The following is a 19,859-nucleotide window of genomic DNA, read 5'->3' on the forward strand; positions in this document are numbered from 1 at the left end:
GGGGGGGTGGGGGCTGTCTCTTTACCCACCTGGGGGGTTGGGGGCTGTCTCTTTACCCACCTGGGGGGGGGGGCTGTCTCTTTACCCACCTGGGGGGGGGGGGCTGTCTCTTTACCCACCTGGGGGGGTGGGGGGCTGTCTCTTTACCCACCTGGGGGGGGGGGGCTGTCTCTTTACCCACCTGGGGGGGGGGGGGCTGTCTCTTTACCCACCTGGGGGGGGGGGGGCTGTCTCTTTACCCACCTGGGGGGGGGGGGGCTGTCTCTTTACCCACCTGGGGGGTTGGGGGCTGTCTCTTTACCCACCTGGGGGGGGTGGGGGCTGTCTCTTTACCCACCTGGGGGGGTGGGGGGCTGTCTCTTTACCCACCTGGGGGGAGGGGGCTGTCTCTTTACCCACCTGGGGGGTTGGGGGCTGTCTCTTTACCCACTTGGGGGGGGGGGCTGTCTCTTTACCCACCTGGGGGGGGGGGGCTGTCTCTTTACCCACCTGGGGGGGGGGGGGCTGTCTCTTTACCCACCTGGGGGGGGGGCTGTCTCTTTACCCACTTGGGGGGGGGGGCTGTCTCTTTACCCACTTGGGGGGTGGGGGCTGTCTCTTTACCCACCTGGTGGGGGGGGGCTGTCTCTTTACCCACTTGGGGGGGGGGGGCGGTCTCTTTACCCACTTGGGGGGGGGGCTGTCTCTTTACCCACTTGGGGGGGGGGGCTGTCTCTTTACCCACTTGGGGGGGGGGGCTGTCTCTTTACCCATTTGGGGGGGGGGGCTGTCTCTTTACCCACTTGGGGGGGGGGGCTGTCTCTTTACCCACCTGGGGGGGGGGGGCTGTCTCTTTACCCACTTGGGGGGGGGGGCTGTCTCTTTACCCACCTGGGGGGGGGGGGCTGTCTCTTTACCCACTTGGGGGGGGGGGGGGCTGTCTCTTTACCCACTTGGGGGTGGGGGCTGTCTCTTTACCCACTTGGGGGGGGGGGCTGTCTCTTTACCCACTTGGGGGGGGGGGGCTGTCTCTTCACCCACCTGGGGGGGGGGGGCTGTCTCTTTACCCACCTGGGGGGGGGGGGCTGTCTCTTTACCCACCTGGGGGGGGGGGGCTGTCTCTTTACCCACCTGGGGGGGTGGGGGCTGTCTCTTTACCCACTTGGGGGGGGTGGGGGCTGTCTCTTTATCCACTTGGGGGGGGGGCTGTCTCTTTACCCACCTGGGGGGGGGTGGGGGCTGTCTCTTTATCCACTTGGGGGGGGGGCTGTCTCTTTACCCACCTGGGGGGGTGGGGGCTGTCTCTTTATCCACTTGGGGGGGGGGCTGTCTCTTTACCCACCTGGGGGGGGGTGGGGGCTGTGGTGTTATCTTGGTGTGGTCTGGAACCTTTTTGTTTTTGCTCGCTTGCCTGGTCTTGATAAATCGGACTTATATAACAAAGTAAATCATATATAATTATCTCTAACATTTATTTATACAGATATTTATATTTAGTGACTTGGTTACCATATTCTCTATTTAGAACTCCTATCGTGTGTTTGTATTGTTTGCCGATGTAACTCGCTGACCCAGCGCCCCGTACTGGACATCTGTGAACAAGAGCTTCATAGCTCATCGGAATCCTCCCCCAGTCTCAGTAAAGATTCTGATTGTGGGAGAATCTGTGTGCGCGCATGCGAGTCCGATACCGCGCACGTGTCTTTAGGTTGGGATCGGTGGTGCAGCGGTTAGCGCGGCTCGCGCTACAAACCCGGCGACCCGAGTTCGATTCCCGTTCATGGCCAACGTCAACTGATGTAAATTTTAACCGATCCTGGGCCTCCCTTAAGTCGACTCGGCATTAAACGAGTACCCGGTGCGTCGCCTCAGCGAGGAGACAAAGGCGCTCCGGCGTGTCCGGTGCACGCAATCAGCACTTGCCACAGCAGTCTGTGACGTCCTGCGGGGCACCTTTGTGTCGGCCGCAGGCTGCGTGATCTGGGTCTGCAACAGTTCAGCGTGTCGGAGCTCTTCACCCAGGTGCTCATCCCCACCGCCTTCCTGCTCTGCTGCATCCTGCAGCTGCACTACTTCCACGACAGCTTCCTGGCGCTCACCGACCTGGACAGCGCCGCCCGCGCTAACCAGGGCGTTGCCTACAGGTGGCGCGCATGCAGAGCACGCACGCACGCAGGGCACGCACGCGGAGTACGCACAGACGCACACAACATGCACAGCACGAGCACACATGCATACACACACGCAGAACACGCATGCAAAGTGCACACGCATGTCATATCTTCTGAACACAATATTGCTTCACACACAAATCACACCTTCGATTAGCACGGTTTGCTCCGTACGGTGCGAAAGAAGTTCAGCATACATGCACATACAAATGTTCGCATAGCGATGCACGCGATGCGTACCGTGCATACACAGCATTGCACAGCACTCACCACGCATGCAGGCACCACAGCTGCAACCTACACGTGTGCGCACACACACAAATGCGCGCGCGGCTCCGAAAGCTACGTGCGTTTCCCCATTCTTCTTCAAAGCCAGCGCTGATTCAGCGCACTGCGCTTGTGTGTCCACAGCGGAGCGTTGTCTTGAGACGTAACACCCCTCCGATATTATCACCTCACATCTCCCGCCCCCTTGCCTTGTACGCGTTCCGACGCGTGCCGCTTGCCCGCGTGGAATGAGCCATTGTCAAAGTGTGGGGGGGGTAGGGGGTGTGCTTTGCCTAACCCCGAATAAGCGGCTGCGCTTTTTTCGCCAAGTCTGACGACTCCTAACGCCTCGCGTAAAGCTGTCGGTGTGGGTGCTGTCGGTGTGGGTGCTGTCGGTGTGGGTGCTGCTGCGTTGGGAGCAACGGTACCGGCGGGTCCCCACCGCCTTAGCGCAATACAACACGAATGGTCTTGCACAGCGTTAGTCCCGATGTGCATCTGAATCTGGTCGGGTCCTTCTCCACCACCCGCTGGGTTTGGTCGACTCCGAAATGAAGTGTCTGATCTGGTGCGTGAACGTGAGCACCGGGGAAACAAAGGCAGCTGGAAATATTGGGACGTTGGCCAAACGCCTTGCCGTGCTCGCTCACCAATGTTCACAGACAGCACGCACCCCGGTCACCTGTGACGATGACGAGGGGCACCTTTGGCCGTGTGTTGCTGTGCTCGTGTGGCTAACTGGTGTGTGTGTGTGCTTTTTGTCTCTCTTTCCCTTCCTCCGCTTGCTGCTTAGCTACTCGAAAGTCAGTGGGAGAGTCTATGTGTTAGTCAATAGGTGGGTAATCCACTCACTCGCTATGCTGCATCCTCGATCTGTGCCTGTCTCTCTTAGTCAGTCTCTCTCTACCACTCTCTTTTAAACCTCTATCCTTTTATGCACGTTATTACATTTATAGTACTGCCAAAATTGCTCGTCATATGCATATCGATCAGCCCCTGCCATAGTAATGTGTAATTTCCACTCCTGGCTCAGGGCCGCCAAAGGGGATGAGCGCTGCTCTAATGTTAATTTAAGCCGGGGGAAACACCTGGACTTGGATTTGTTGTTATCGTTTACCTTGCTCACCCCCCTGTCTCTCGCGGTTTAAACGGCATGTTCTGAACGGGGTTTCACGTTTGGACAACCGCGGTGTGCTTTGCACGTAGCACACGTGCCCGGCATGCTGTGCACGAGTAGAGAGCGGTGCGCGGGTGCTTGGCATGCTTCTGGGAATGCAAGTGGCAGTTGCATGTTTCTCGAGCAACGCAAGCCAGAACGTAGCCTTGAAGGGAACTGTGGGGTTCAAAGTGCGTGAAGTCTCTTCTAGCAAGTGGCTCAGCAGCGTTAATAACCCACGTTGTTGAGCAGAGAGGCTTTAAAATATTGTATTGTCCTCGCCGTCAACTTCAGTAGCATCATCAACCTCGCCATCCCGGTTCCAGAGCGGACGGTGTCTCTCTTTGAAAAAATGGGACGAGTGTATTGCATTTTATGTTGAGCTTTCGCACCGTACGTAGCCAACCGTGCTAATCGGAGGTGCGGGGGAAGGACAATAAACTAAACACAAAAAAGTAGTTCTTAGGATATGAGTTTCTAATCTAGATGATGTAAAAGTGCATAGCTCCAGTGGCTTCCTAATATTGTAAGGAAGATCATTCCCAACGGCCGCAGAACCACACCTGAAAAAAAAGTGTGCGTCTCTACTGAACCCAGAGTGGAGGGTACACTTCACTGAGTGTTTCCCATTCTGCCACCCACCCTGCTAATTCAGCAGCGGTCACCTCTCCAACAATACTGATCCGACTGGGCGCCGCGGCTACCCACAATGCACGGCGAGGCTGGCCCTAAGCGACGGTGCTGGCGCGCTGACACATCGCGCGTCACGGACACGCTACACAACTTAGTGACATCACAGTTGTGTGAAATAATGAAGCTCACAGACCAATTCGATTTAAATGAAAATTTGCTCGTTATTACAATGATGGGATATTTTTTTTCAAATTAACCCTTGTACCTGATATTTGGTGCACGAATCAAGCTAGGGTGCACCTAAACGAGCAAATATAAACAAAGTATTACTACGTCACATAAACGCTTTAAACAATACAACTGTCCAGAATTATACTGTCACATATATTATGCTATTTTCAGTAATGGATGATGTTGAAGATAGGTTCTTACAATGGAACTGAATAAACCTTATTGGGCCAAGAAAAAACGAACTAAAAGTAATTAAATGACTTTGTGCACGCCCCTTCTATAAGTACCGGACTTGCGAAAATGGCCTTTAAACAAAAATATATATTTATAAGCAAACATAAAGTGGACTTGTTGAGCGGAGCTAGACTAGTCCTGCGAGGATCAGGCCTCGTCTAGGCTGGCTCGCGTTGCTGCTGCTGCTGAGGTGTGGGGGGTGGGGTGTGAGGTGTGGGGTGTGGGGTGTGAGGTGTGGGGTGTGGGGTGTGAGGTGCTGCTGGGGTGTGAGGTGTGGGGTGTGGGGTGCTGCTGAGGTATGAGGTGTGGGGTGTGGGGTGTGGGGTGTGGGGTGCTGCTGAGGTATGAGGTGTGGGGTGTGAGGTGTGGGGTGTGAGGTGTGAGGTGTGAGGTGTGGGGTGTGAGGTGTGGGGTGTGGGGTGTGAGGGTGGGGTGTGGGGTGCTGCTGGGGTGTGGGGTGCTGCTGCTTCTGCTGGTAACTCCCTGCCCCCCCTCCGTCTCTCACTAACGCTCTCCCCTGTGTGTCCAGCATCAAGGAAAATCTAGGCAAAAGGCGTCCCCAGTAAGTGTGTGTACGTGCCATGAATTGGCTTGAGCAGGTTCCTCCAAGCCAACGTTCATGAGCCAAACCCCCCTCGACTCTTCCATTCCACCACGTTCCCGGTGCATCGTTGCACGGGGCTGTGCTGTTGTTGTCGTCGCAGTTCTTGTTGTTGTTGTCCTCGTGCGTCGCAGTGTGGCGCTGGGTGAGTGGTGGCATAGCGGTTCGTCAGGGCGTGGCGACGCTTAAATTAAAATCAGTTCTTAAGCTCGCGACGCACACTCCATTTCCTGAAGTTGACAGGATCCCGGGAGTCACTAACAAACACACTGAGCTACTTTCTCAGAAACCTAGGTTTGATTTCTGCCATGCAAGTTGGAACCTGTCCTAAGCCTCATCAAGGTTCACTCAGCCTTGTGTGGTTCCCGGCCACACCACCACTCCGTGTGTCACGCCACACTCGATGGGTGCTTGCTGACAGCACTCGCCCGTTTGGTCTGTAGGCGGGGAGATCTCCGGGGATCTCTGCATGCTGCTTAGCGGCCGTGCGGCGTGATGATTATATGTACGCATGTTGAACTTCTTTCGCACAGTACGTAGCCAACCGTGCTGAACAGAGGTGCGGGGGAAGGACAACAAACTAAACACATTGTGGCTGCATTGTGGTAACATCCTAGTAACTTAAGGTTGAATTTCTAAAGGCCGCACGGGAAATGGGTGACCTCTACTTGGCCTGGACCCACCCGAGGCTAGCTCAGCCCGAGAGTGAATAATGGGCAAGGCGTGGGGTAGTGTGGCAAGAGCAACACTTGGGAGACAGAGATGGCCAGGCATGCACGGTGCTGGCATGTGTGCTGTTTCGGCCTGAACAGCCACCATCAGCATTTGCTGTGACAGTTTAGAAGGCTCTTCGGTGGACTGTTGTTGTTTTCATTCCGATGTTTACATTCATGTGTGTGCATGAGTACACGTACAATGCCAACTTTATATTCTGTACTTCAGTCCTCTAGCATTCGCTTCAGCCCGCTTTTAAATTCTCAGTCAAGTAGAAAAAAAAGTTGATGCGATATTTAACAGTGGTGGCGGTTTTTTCTCAAAGTTCGCTAGGGCCGTGAACACCGTAACCATGGAAACACTGCCCTACTGTCGTGTTTCGCTTTTCCCATTTACTTAGATTTTGGTTCCCGTACCACGGGCTTTCCCCCCCTCTGAGTGGTTCTATGCCCACCCATGAACACGATCACGCTACAGGGGTTGCCGTACGTTGTATGTATGCAGCACGCATCATTCTCTTTCACCGCCTTGTGCCATTCCACGCATTCATTCCCTGTTTTCGGGGATCGCCATTGACCGCAGCACTCATTGAGCAAGGCCTCGCATTGTCATCGAGTCGATTGTCCGCAGCTTGCCGCCACCCCGCACCGTCGACCCATTGGTCAAGCGCGCCACCGTCGCACGCCACGCATCTCCTCGCCCCCCCCCCCTCCGAGCGCCACGTGCGTCAACCGCGGATGTTCTGGTCGCCTGCCTGCCGTTGCCGCCGTGCCACGTTCCTACTACAAGCTGTGCCGTGTGCGCCAGGCTTGCCACGGACGAGGGGAGCCTCCCGGACGTGGGCATGCAGAGAAATGGAGCGGTAGGGGAGCAGCCGGGAGGCGGGGAAGAGGCTGCGGTGGACGAGAAGGAATCAGCGGAGTACTCCACGGAGGACCGGGATTCCCCGCCACCCGACGGAGGTAAGATTCGTCGCACCGCTGCGACGACGGGTGCCGCTTGTGACGACGATCGACGATGCGGCTACGGGGCGTGCAGGCAGTGCAACTGCACCGGTGCCCACAAGCCGGAGGGGCTCCGGTGCTGTGCTCCGAAGAGGTTGTAGCGGTGTTGGAGAGAGCACCGCGTGTGTCGTTCCTCCCACCAGGGCCCATGCCAACCACGCGACACCTATGACTCCCGCGATGGCAAAGTAACCACAGTGGGTTTAACACGTAGGCTTTTGCGATCAATATTATTATCCATAATAGAAGTTCAGGCTGGTTGTAAGTAATGGCGAAACGTCGTACTCGAATTATAAATGTTGTGGGTTTACTCTCCAACACACCGGTGTGCTGAACTAGTAACGAATTGTCATGTTTTGTTTACATGACAAACCGTGCTAATTGGCTGTGTCGGGTGGTGGTGGCGGTTTAACGACACGTTTATGTTTACTTTATCTAACCAAAAAAAACCCTCTTAAGGATCACCACAGGGGATTGGCAGGGATTGCATTGCTGTCTATGGGACCCTCTTTTCCCCTCATAATCTCCACGCTGTCTCCGCCGGTGGTGGAAATTTCACATTCCTATTACCTATTTTTTATTCCATCGTCTTACGTGACCACTCCATTTTCAACTGTAAAGGCACCCGAAGCTGTGTGGACCTCAGGCCGTGCCAGCCGAGAGTGTGACGTGTCATTGCTGACACGCGGGCCCTTTGATGAGAGACACCCTGGAGGGTGTGAGGCCGTGCCCCTGCTCCAGCGAGTGTGGGGCAGTGCTATATTCATCGGCGACCCTGAGCCGGTGCTGGAACATTCCACATTCCCATGGCTGGGGCTATCCTCGATATAAATAAACACTTGTGAAGAAGGCACTGAAGCGTGGAGAGGTAGGTGCATGTTTGGAATTACTTCGAGAGACAGAAAAATAGGGATTAGCGAACACACGCAGGTGAAATGCTTGAGCAGAGTAAGCACAGCATAATTTTGCCTTCAGCCAAGCAAGTTTGCTGGGGCTGGACGTAAACTAAAACTAAACTTTTTTTATTTTACCAGGTAAGGCCCACTGAGCTACGTAGCTCTGTTTTCAGAAGTGACCTGGCCACAAATGATAACTCAACGAAGTGGCTTATCACGTGTTAATTTATTTCAGCCAAATACTCTAAACGCATGTTTCCAAACATGGAGGGCAAACCGGAGGACCCGGAAAAAAAATCCACGCGATCAGGGGGAGAGAGACACCGCAAACTCTGAATATACAGCAGGCGCCAGGGTCGGGATCGAACCCGTGACCTGCATAGCAGGCAAGGGAGCTCGCCACCGTGGTGCCCAGGACCTGTCACCAGAAGGGACGATGGCGGATCGTCGAGACTCAGAATGGAGCGACAGCCAAGGGAGGGAACGCACCGGAAGGACGTCGAGTGTGAAAATGGAGCGATGAAATCGGCTCGCGTGATTTGAGCGTGTCGGTGCTCAGTGGATCGTTGCATTGCGGGACTGTGGGGCTTGGGAAGCCTTCATCCAGCAGTGGATAGATCTTTTGCACCTAATGTAGCCATTAGGTGCAAAAGGTGCGGGGGGAAGAACAACAAACTAAACACAAAAGCAGTTCTAAAGAAATTAGTTTATCAATCTAGATGATTAAAAAGTGCATAGGTCTAGTGGGCTCTCTAATATCGTAAGGAAGAGCGTTCAAGACAGCCGCAGAAGCGCACCTGAATGCGCGCGATGCAGTGATGAGTAAAGATGGCACTGATGATCCAGAGTGCACACTTTTGCCTTGTCAGAGAAAGAAGAGGATGAGGATGAGGACGATGAAATGGAGACGGAGGAGGAGGAAGAGGAGGAAGAGGAGGAGCGGAACAAGTGGATGCTGGTGCTCGACCGGCTGACGGTGCTCTTCCTCAAGTCGGTGGACATTCTGCGCAAGGTGCAGACCCTGGCCTGGCGCATCCTGGAGCTGCACATCATCAAGGTCGTCTCCTTCTACATCATCTGGATCTCCCTCAAGGACGTGAGCACTGGCACGCAGCAGGCTGTGGCCCAGCGTCCGCGTCCGGTTCACGCGCGCCTCCAGTCGGTGGCGGCTGAGGGCTCAACCCTCTAGGCCAGGGGTCGGCAACCCGCGGCTCCGGAGCCGCGTGCGGTGGCTCTTTAAGGGCCGCATCGTGACGTCATTCATTAACAACCTCAACGTCTCGTATTCATATTGCATTGCGGCTCTTCAAAAATTGAGTTATTTTTTCGTACCGAATTCTAATAAAAAAAATATTCTTGTTATTTTGGTTGCCGACCCCTCCTCTAGATGGTTCGAAGCCAGGCCAATTGCTCTCGATGACAAAGCTCCTCGCTTTAAACGTATCTCCAGACGAGTAGCCCACTCGCTCGTTCAGACCTCGACAGGACCACGTGCTAAGTAAACAACACACACGTGTGTTGGTGGCTCTAGAATGCGTAGCCGCTTATTATGCAGATCAAGCACCTAGCACTTTGGGAGAACAAACAACAACACATGGTACAACACGGACACGCATCAGGTGACGACGACAGCCTTCTCTCGCCGCATCAGGTTCATGTTAACCCTTCGCTATTGATGTCTGGTTAATGCTAACCGCATCCAGTTCATGTTAACCCTTCTTTCGCGATGTCATCGCTTGGGACACTGAACCTATCGTTTTGCCGACCTCCCGCTCTGAGTAGCAGGAATCGAAGCTCCTGCTGCTGCTGCCGGTGGTGGAGCACGCGGTGGCGCTGGCCGTGTGTGCGCGCTGTGCAGGTGTCCCTGATGAACTCACTCTTCCTGGGGCTCTGGGTGTTCGCGCTGCCATGCGTGCGCTTCCGGCCGCTCGCCGCGTCCATCAGCACCGTGTGGGCGTGCGTGCTCATCATCTGCAAGATGATCTACCAGCTGGACACCATCGACCCCATCCACTACTCCAGCAACTGCTCGGTGGTGCGGAGCGTCAGTCGGGGACGCATCGCGCCCGACGCTGGGACCCAGACCATTTCTCCGCTTATTCTACGCGATCGGCGACTTGCGTCGCATCGCATCGCATCTCAAACATTTGAAAGGGCGTTCCCAGTGTCAGCTGTCCATGTGGTCACAAGGTGACCTCCAGCACCTGACCTCCAAACGGGCGCTAGTCTGCCAGCAGGGGGTGATGATTGCTGCTGTGTGTAATACCTATTGAGTCATTTGCCAAATGTGGACAATAACGCCGGCTGACAACAATGGCGTTTTAAATGAAGTCGGGGAGATGTTTAACGTCGCTTTGGTTGAACTGTGTTTGTCTGTGTGTCCGTGTGGGGAGCGGCAGTGTAGCGGTTCGTGCGCTGCGCTACGAACCTGGTGACCCGGGTTCGATTCCCGCTCACGGCCAAGACCAGTGACGATGATCTGAACAGGTCCTGGGCCTCCCCTAGGTCGACTCAGCCTCAAATTAGTACTTGGTGTGATGTGTAAACATCGCCACTAGGGAGACAAAGGCGTCCGGGCGTGGTGTTGGCCACCCACCCCCTCGTGTGCCGTGCCGGCCTCCATAGGTGCTAGCTAACAGCACTTGCCTCAACAGTCTGTTCCAGGCTATACGGGGGATCTTTGTCTTTGTTTGTGTCTCTGTGTGTGTTCATGTGCTTGCTCGATGCGGCGTGATAGCCGCTGCTGAATGAGACGTCGTTGGAGACGGAGGAGCTGCTGCGAGGCTCCACACTGTACGCTGGGCCCGTTGATCCCCTGCCTTGGGTCGGGATTCGTAAATCACGGCCGGTGTTCTCCTACATCCGGGTACGGCGCCCATACACACCCCACACACCGCCATACGGCGCCCACACACACAATGGTGTGTTGGAGAGTAAATCCACGAAAATTACAATTTTGAGTCCTGTTACGTTTCACTGGTAATTACATCCAGCATCATCGGGCGATTTTGCCAGAATTAGCAAAAGTAATTGACACGTTTTGTTTACGTGACAAACCTGACTGGTTGGTTGTGTCGGGTGGTGGCGGGTTCACGACACATTTATGCTTACGCGATCTAACCCAAAAAACCTTGATTATGAATAATATTGGTCGCGAAAGCCTCCCTGTCAAACGGAGATAGTGTCTCCATCCTCATATACCGCATAGAGATCTTTACCTGTACCTGGAGACAAGGCATATCCACGTCATCTATAGCATAAGCCTGGGATAATTAGGTTTGCCTTCAATGTTCTATGCTGCCACCCGGGAACTTTAAAGGTCTCACCGTGCCTCTGCTACAGAGCAGCGCTCTTCATCTCTGCGGAAGAAATTCCTTCTTGGCGTGGTGAGGCCCGGCATTCTGTTGGCAGGCCACTGTTGGCTACCCACGTGATCGCTCCAGAATCGTACGGGTTGAATCTATTCAAAACAGGCCATCGTTGCTACTGAAGTGAGAATTGAGAGGCAGCTGCTCATTTCGATTTCATGTCCCTGGACCAGTCGTGGAGGTTTCACATTCCTGTGCCAGGGGCCAAGGACACCCACTGTTCCTCACCAAGTGGTACCGTTTTTTATCGAATCCAGAGACACGATGAGCCGAGTCGCCCCCCCCCCCCCCCCCCATCGCAATTTGACCTCGCTCGTCATACCGCTGGGTGCGCACGTGGCCATCGCACGATGACCCCCCCCCACCCTGCTTGTGCAGCACCACGTGGTGGCGCTGGCGCTGCTGGTGGTGGAGATCACGGTGATGAGGCGGCAGCTCTACCACCGGCTGCACTTCGGCCTCACGCCGCCGCTCATGAGCACCGTCTTCGAAAACGTGTCGCGGCGCAACCTGGACGAGGGCATCGTGGGTTGCATCAAGTACTTCATCAACTACGGCTTCTACAAGTTTGGCCTCGAGGTAGCGTGCCGCCGCTCGCTCACCAGTTTGCACCACTTTACGGCAGGATGTACGGGCATGGTGTGCATGCATAATATATGTGAATTACCCCAGGCTAGGATATGTTAACTATCTCGCCTGGTGTGTAGGAGGTCGCGGGTTCGATCCCGACCCTGATACCTGCTGTATATTTGGAGCTTGCGTGTCTCTCTCCCCGTGACGGTCGCGTGGATTTTTCTCCGGGTCCTCCGGGTTTTTCCCTCCACATTTATGATCAGCGTCATTTCCACGTGACGATAAGCCACTTCGTTGAGCTATCATTTGTGGCCAGGTCACTTCTGAAAAAGAGCTGCATAGCTCAGTGGGCCTTACCTGGTGAAATAAAAAATAGTTTAGTTTAGTTTTACAAGTTGGGCCTCGAGGTACTGCGACCACTCCGTGGGTCCGGTGCAGGCGGCCGCGGCGTCCTCACGGATCGGTGGCGCCTGCTTTTGCCGCTGCCCGTAAATTAGCGGATTCTCGAATCCGTCCATGCGGAGCGTGTGGCTGTTTCTCCTTGTCCGTGTTTAGTTTTCCCCACGCACTCCGGTTTCCTGCCACTTGCCAAGCACTCAGATTCGGAGTCTTTATGTAAACTGGAGGAGGAATCCGATGAGCTGTAAAGCTCTTTTTCACGGATGTTCCATTAGCGTCACGGGATGAACAACAACAAACGATACAATAGTGCAGAACAGAGGCAAGCAAGTCAATAAAAATAAATAACTTTATCGTGACTTAAAGCTTTCGCGACTGCAGGAAATCATATTATTTGGGTCTTTCGGTAAAGTCCCGTAGATAGGTTCAAAGAAAATAACAAAGTAGATTTTTGTTATTTTCTTTGAACCTATCTACGTGAATTTACCGAAAGACCCAAAGAATATAAATACATATAAATGAAGTGCATAAGTACAGAAATTCCTGCCGATTTGTCAACACCAAATGTAAACAACAGTCGCAGACCACAGCAAGACAACAACACACAGTCCCTCAATTAAATTGCACATTAAAATGTAACTGTCGATACAAGAGGGGGTGGGGAGGGTAAGGATCAACGCTACAAATCACATGAACAAATGTGGTTCTATCCAGCAACTAATCTTCCACTTCAGGATATCAATCATCCCAAGCCACAGGACAATTAACAAAGGGGCGTTAATTGTTGTATTGGTATTGTAGTAGGGCACGGCTGTGAGATACCACGATGACATCAAAGTCTCACGGTTGCAGCACGAAAGTCTCAAGTGTCCGCCGAGCGCTTCGGCCTCGAAGCAAGTTGCCGGGTGTGAACGCGCCGCCCGTTCCCCCGCCCGTTCCCCCGCCCGTTCCCCCGCTCGCCCGCGGCCAGATCTGCTTGCTGACGGCGGTGAACACGGTGGGCCAGCGCATGGACCTGTACGCGTGCCTCCACGGGGCCTGCATGCTGGCGCTCATGGCCCGCCGGCGCCGCAAGGCCATCGCGCAGGCCTGGCCGCGATACTGCCTCTTCCTGGCGTCGCTCATGCTCTTCCAGTACCTGCTGTGCATCGGCATCCCCCCGGCTCTCTGCAAGGGTGGGCGCACGCAAGCCACCGCTACTTCGCTCGGCAGTCGCGTACCACCCCCCCCTCCCCCGCCCCCCCCCCCGTGAGGGCTGCAGCAAGAGTTGGTGGATCGCCACACGAGCGTTGCGAAACTCCGAGGAACCGTACCATGGCTTGCCAGGCAAAGGCGGTACAGCAAAAACGTGGACTCGAGTTGTTCCATCCGTTTGGGATCGAGTGTTTCCCCTTTGCACGCGCAGGGTTTTCTCCGGGTGCTCCAGTTTCCTCCCACGTGTAAAACACTCTTTAATCGGTTGATAACACCTCAGCATATAGAGGACCGCAGAGCATGGTCATTTGTTAGCGCCGGCACTTTGCGCGGCTGCATCCCTGCGCCTCTGAGTTGTCCTCTACGAGAGTGAACGAATATTGTGCGGCACGTTACAAGTTGACATTCTAAAAGACTTTATATTAAACTGATAAGCTACATGAGCACCTTTGTTCGTGGCGATGTCTCGAACGTTAGATGTTTTTCTCTTCCGTGGTCTCACGGTCGAAGGATTCGTCGCGAAACCGTTTTCGAGTCGATAGCATCCTGCCCAGCAGCATCGTCTTCAAAATGTTTCCCACAAAGGCTATCTTACAGAGGGTCCTGGTGGGTGGAAATGTGAGGGTGCCGGGCCCCGGGCCACGTAGCCGGTGGGTCAGCGTGGGCAACCTAACTTGCAACGGCCTCTGGTGACCGCCGGCCTCGTGTGTGGCGCGGCGGCTCCCTGCCGCGGAGTGACGTCGGTGATTAACCCTTTCTCATCATGATGACGTACGAATACGTACGTGGACGTCATCAGTGTTTCTTCTGATTGCGTTTTGATGACGTTTGTACATTCTGTTATCAAAACCTACGCCATCGGAATGGAATCGGAAGTAAAAGGCCATGCGGGAGGGTGCCTGGCACAGTTTGGCGCCATCTATTATAGAGTGCGGTCGTGTCGCTCTGGTTCTCTGCGGTGAGAACAATGTCTTTATAAACAGCGGCGCTACGCCCCTCTGAATAAAATTAATGATGAACTGCTCGCGCGTGCCGAGATTCGGCGGTGAACGGGACACCCACCCTGCCACTTGCAAACGTCTCGGAATGGGGAAGGGTTAAGGAGGGCAAGAGGAGGAGGCGTTCCTTTTGGGATCGTCATCGTTCCTCTATCTTACGCTGTACGCAGATTAGATAAAAGTAAAATACTGTCCGAATAATATGATTGCATTTTTACTACAATAAAATGTAAGGTAATCTGTAATGTGAGTTTTATATGAGTTGTTGAGGAGTAACCCCCCCTCCACCACTGTGCACGTGCCCACCGCGCGTGCCGCGTGGACACCGTGCGTGCCGCGTGGACACTGTGCGTGCCGCGTGGACACTGTGCGTGCCGCGTGGACACTGTGCGTGCCGCGTGGACACTGCGCGTGCCGTGTGGACACTGTGCGTGCCGCGTGCCCACCGCGCGTGCCGCGTGGACACTGCGCGTGCCGCGTGGACACCGTGCGTGCCGCGTGGACACTGTGCGTGCCGTGTGGACACTGTGCGTGCCGCGTGCCCACCGCGCGTGCCGCGTGGACACTGCGCGTGCCGCGTGGACACTGTGCGTGCCGCGTGGACACCGTGCGTGCCGTGTGGACACCGCGCGTGCCGCGTGGACACTGCGCGTGCCGCGTGGACACTGCGCGTGCCGCGTGGACACTGTGCGTGCCGCGTGGACACTGTGCGTGCTGCGTGGACACTGTGCGTGCCGCGTGGACACTGTGCGTGCCGCGTGGACACTGTGCGTGCCGTGTGGACACTGTGCATGCCGTGTGGACACTGCGCGTGCCGCGTGCCCACCGCGCGTGCCGTGTGGACACTGTGCGTGCCGTGTGGACACTGTGCGTGCCGTGTGGACACTGCGCGTGCCGCGTGCCCACCGCGCGTGCCGTGTGGACACTGTGCGTGCCGCGTGCCCACCGCGCGTGCCGCGTGGACACTGTGCGTGCCGCGTGCCCACCGCGCGTGCCGCGTGGACACTGCGCGTGCCGCGTGGACACCGTGCGTGCCGTGTGGACACTGTGCGTGCCGCGTGCCCACCGCGCGTGCCGCGTGGACACTGCGCGTGCCGCGTGGACACTGCGCGTGCCGTGTGGACACTGTGCGTGCCGTGTGGACACTGTGCGTGCCGCGTGGACACTGTGCGTGCCGCGTGGACACTGTGCGTGCCAGAGTACCCATGGAGGTTCGCCGGAGCCACTTTCAACTCCAACCTCATCAAGTGGCTCTTCTTTCCCGACTTCGCAATGAGACCCAACCCCATCCTCATCATCTGTGAGCAACCACACCTACTACTCCCCTACCACTCCTGCACCTCCTCACGCGATGGCATATCTCCTCATCGGTCACCGCACCTCCTCACCTGATGCCACAATGCATCGTTACTTTTATTTAGCGCTCTTCAGTGTCCGGACCTCACAAAGCACTCAAGGCACCTCAGCAACCGAGTTTCTTACCTCGCTATCACAGAAAACACCTCCTCCACCTCCGTGTTCCTTCCTCCCTCCCCCCCTCCATCTCCCGTGGCCGTGCGCGGCGCCCTGCGCGCGAGGGCCCCTCAGACGACTGCATGCTGCTGCTGGTGGCGTCGCTGCAGCTGTGCGTGTTCGAGGAGGAGAACCGTGCGGCCGTGCGCCTGCAGGCCGGGGACAACGTGGAGGTTTGCTGGAGCCTCAACGCCGTCGACTTCAGCTCCGACAACCCCGTGCCCGACTTCATCCACTGCAAGTGGGTCCATGGAGCTGACGGCCGATGGCGATCAAGAAAGAGCATTTCGATATTTTTGCGCCAACGTTGTCACCGTCTCATTTCCTCGCCGATTCGTGTTTTACGCCGTCCCATTGAATGCAGCGGAAATCCACCGTAAACGTGCGTGAAGTGTGAATCGCGCGTGTGCGCTCGCTCATCAATCGTGCGTCGTCAGCGAGGGACCGTTGCGCCAAACGCATGACCTTTTGCGGCAGCGTTCGCGTAAGCCACTCTTGCTGTCTCGAGTGATTTGTTGGATCCTCAGATCAAGGGGGTGGCGGCGACCATGGGGATGGCGTTGCTATTCTTTCCGTGCGTGTGCATGGAACGCCTGCAAATGCATCCCGATTGTGCTACGGTGGTGTACTGCCACGGGGCGGGGACTCCGCATCCTTGCCAAGTGGTGGTCAGCACTCAGTGCAGAAGCATATTTAATGTGAAGGTTTTTTGTTGTCTTTGTAATGGCATTGGTGACCGAGCTCAGAGCCACCAGCTTGCCACTCTTAGGCAGCCAGCTCATCACCTCCGATTTAGCACGGTCGGCTACGTACGGTGCGAAAGAAGTTCTACGTACGTACATATATACGTATGTACATACGTACGTACGTACATCACGGGCGGCTGCCCCGATTCACTCGGCGGCTCCGGCTCAGCACTCCGACCTCTTGAGCCACCGGGCCCGTGCTCTTGCCGTCCTCTCCCAGGTCCTACCTGGACATGATCAAGGTGATCCTCTTCAGCTACCTCTTCTGGTTCGTCCTCATCGTGATTTTCTTCGCGGGCACCATGCGCATCAGCTTCTTCTGCATGGGCTACCTCGTGGGCTGCTTCTACTTCCTGCTGTTCGGCGGGCAGCTGCTGCTGCAGCCGCTGCGCCGGACGCTGTTGCTGTGGGACTACATGATCGCCTACAACGTGACCGTCATCATTGTGAAGAACGTGCTCTCCGTGAGTGCCGCCCGCACGCACGGCCGCCCCACCGGACGCCCCACCGGACGCTGGCGGTACTCACAAGTGCTGTGTAATTATGCGTCCGAAGGCGATGTTGAGCCACGGTTCGTAAGTTGGCGAGCCTATTGCTAAAGTCGAGGTCAAGATAGGTCACTGAGCTCAATCCCCCTTCCACTTACCCCGTGGGCACCTAGCCTCGGGATTGTCGTTTGCAGAATATCTGTACCCCTGCCCCTCATCGCTCGTCCGTGTCAATACACTTGTACTCACTGGCAGAGCCAGGGGGGAGGGGGGGCCTGCACGTGCCCCCCCAATGATCCGATCAAAATACATAATTTCGATCGGATTATTAGGGTTTATTAGTAATAAATCGGTATTTTGCAACTGCCACTGTGTAGCATATTATTACGTGCCAGGGACTCTATGAGATGATAGAACAATAGTCTGAGTCCATAATTGGCAATAAGTAACGGCAAAGCGGTTTCACAGAATTGCACGCAGTTGCCGTATACAGCACACGACTTCCCTGAAGACATCAACACCTTCAGCGAGCGTGATGCCGATCACACGGCGCGGTTCGAATTCGACCCTCGATCGATGGCTGCGCCATCGCCGCACGCGCGTCGAATAAAAAGCAAGGGACAACTCCTTACTTACTAACAACTCCTCTATCATTTTTCATTGCTGGAGGGGTTGCCCCCCTTATCTGAAAATCCTGGCTCCGCCATTGCTTTTATTCTTAGTTAATAACAATTTTTTTCATTAAAAAAATGGTGAGGTCAAGAGGTCGTCACAGTCAATGTCGTTGATGCTCGCTACCCTTTGTCAGTTCCCACTGCACGGTTGACACCTGACCTCCAAGATCTGTTCTAAGAGTACCCCACGAATTGGTATTGGATCTTTTATCATTAAGGATTAAACATAACATGTTTCAATCTTTATTTGAAGCTTTTGTGACTGCAGAAATCCATACTCTTGTTCTTTTGGTAAAGTCATGTAGATAGAAAAAATAATAAAAGAACACGACGTTTCGGTCGCAACACAAGCGTCCGTCATCAGGTGAGAAATAATGATCTGCTGTTGTGGCTTTATATAGGCACGGGAGGGGGGGAAGGGGTGGGGGGTTTGTAGAGTCGTGGCTGCAGGAGTTTAGGGGGGGAGGGTTTGTGGCGTACAGGGACGGTTGGGGGCTGGAGAAATTAGCATGTCCATGAGCTTGAATTAGTAAACGAAAACAGCACGGGTGTAAGAGTGAGAATCATAGCAGTTAAAACGTTTTAACTACTGTGATTCTCACTCTCACCCGTCCCTGCACGCCACAAACCCTCCCCCCTCTCCCCCCGTGAACTCCTGCAGCCACGACTCTACGAACCCCCCCCCTCCCCCCCCCCGTGCCTATATAAAGCCACAACAGCAGATCATTATTTCTCACCTGATGACGGACGCTTGTGTTGCGACCGAAACGTCGTGTTCTTTTATTATTATTTTTAGCTATGTTACTTTACCGAAAGAACCAGAGAGTATAACATGTTTCCTTCGTAAACTTAGGAACCGGGATCCTGGCATCGATTAAATAAGTGGCACTTCCTGAGAAATTCAACAGTGGTTTTCAGAGCAAACTCCTGGCCTTAATAATGTGGAATTACTGCCACTTGCTCAAGGCCACCGGTGTCTTTAAATAAATGGCAGTGCCATTGTGGGCCTCTTTATAACTGATGTCGAGATCCTGTTGGATGGAAGACGTGACCTGGAGCAGGAGCGTTGAGGCCTGGTTAGGGGCTTGACGACCGCCGCCCCCGCGCTGTGCCCTGCAGATTGCCGCGTGTGCCTACCTGCGCTCGCTCGGGGAGAACTGCTGCTGGCTCGTACAGGCCTTCAGCCTGGTGTGCACCATCAAGGGCTACAACCAGGGTGTGCGCACACACACCGCACACACGCACCGCCCACACCGCACCACCCACACCGTACACACGCACCCGGGCACGCACCGCCCACACCGCACGCACACGACCCACACCGCATGCACACGACCCACACCGATCGCACACATGCATCACCCACACCGCACAGACCACACACACGCACCACCCACAACATACACACTGCACACATGCGCACGCACCACCCACACCGCACGCACACACACCCTCCACTCACACACACGTACCACCCACACCGTACATACAGCACACACTGCACACACCACCCACACCATTCACACCACGCACACACGCACCACCCACACCACACACACCGCACACACTGCACACACGCACCACCCACACCATTCACACCGCACACACACGCACCACCCACACCGCACACACTGCACACACGCACCGCACACACACGCACCACCCACACCGCACACACCGCACACACTGCACACACGCACCACCCGCACCATTCACACCGCACATATACCAACCGTACACACCACACAGACATGCACCACCCACACCGTGCAATTTTATTTATTTATTATTTTACCAGGTAAGGCCCACTGAGCTACGTAGCTCTTTCTCAGTAACGACCTGGCCACAGATAATAGCTTCATGAAGTGGCTTATCACGTGGAAATGTATTACAGCCAAATTCACTAAACGCGTGATGTTGATTCTAAACGTGGGGGGAAAGACCGGAGGACCCGAGGAAAAATCCCCACGACTGCGGGAAGAACACGCAAACTCCAAATATACAGCAGGTGTCAGGGTCGG

At 55.1% G+C, this 19,859-nt stretch overlaps 1 protein-coding gene across 1 annotated transcript in view; it reads left to right on the forward strand.

Annotated features, from left to right (window-relative positions):
- Positions 1–19,859, forward strand: part of LOC133354855 (piezo-type mechanosensitive ion channel component 2-like) — a 238,104-nt gene that overhangs the window by 140,292 nt on the left and 77,953 nt on the right. Inside the window, exons 18-30 of the mRNA XM_061572007.1 lie at positions 1,950–2,123; positions 3,211–3,252; positions 5,201–5,233; positions 6,794–6,948; positions 8,756–8,982; positions 9,745–9,921; positions 10,624–10,752; positions 11,633–11,833; positions 13,197–13,401; positions 15,617–15,718; positions 16,006–16,171; positions 16,897–17,140; positions 18,958–19,054. Of these exons, the coding sequence (XP_061427991.1) occupies positions 1,950–2,123; positions 3,211–3,252; positions 5,201–5,233; positions 6,794–6,948; positions 8,756–8,982; positions 9,745–9,921; positions 10,624–10,752; positions 11,633–11,833; positions 13,197–13,401; positions 15,617–15,718; positions 16,006–16,171; positions 16,897–17,140; positions 18,958–19,054 (1,952 nt within the window). The remainder of the gene's footprint in view (positions 1–1,949; positions 2,124–3,210; positions 3,253–5,200; positions 5,234–6,793; positions 6,949–8,755; positions 8,983–9,744; positions 9,922–10,623; positions 10,753–11,632; positions 11,834–13,196; positions 13,402–15,616; positions 15,719–16,005; positions 16,172–16,896; positions 17,141–18,957; positions 19,055–19,859) is intronic.

This window comes from Lethenteron reissneri, chromosome 49 (genome assembly GCF_015708825.2).
Source record: "Lethenteron reissneri isolate LAM-NWPU_2019-01 chromosome 49, ASM1570882v1, whole genome shotgun sequence".
In the NCBI taxonomy this organism is placed as follows: domain Eukaryota; kingdom Metazoa; phylum Chordata; class Hyperoartia; order Petromyzontiformes; family Petromyzontidae; genus Lethenteron; species Lethenteron reissneri.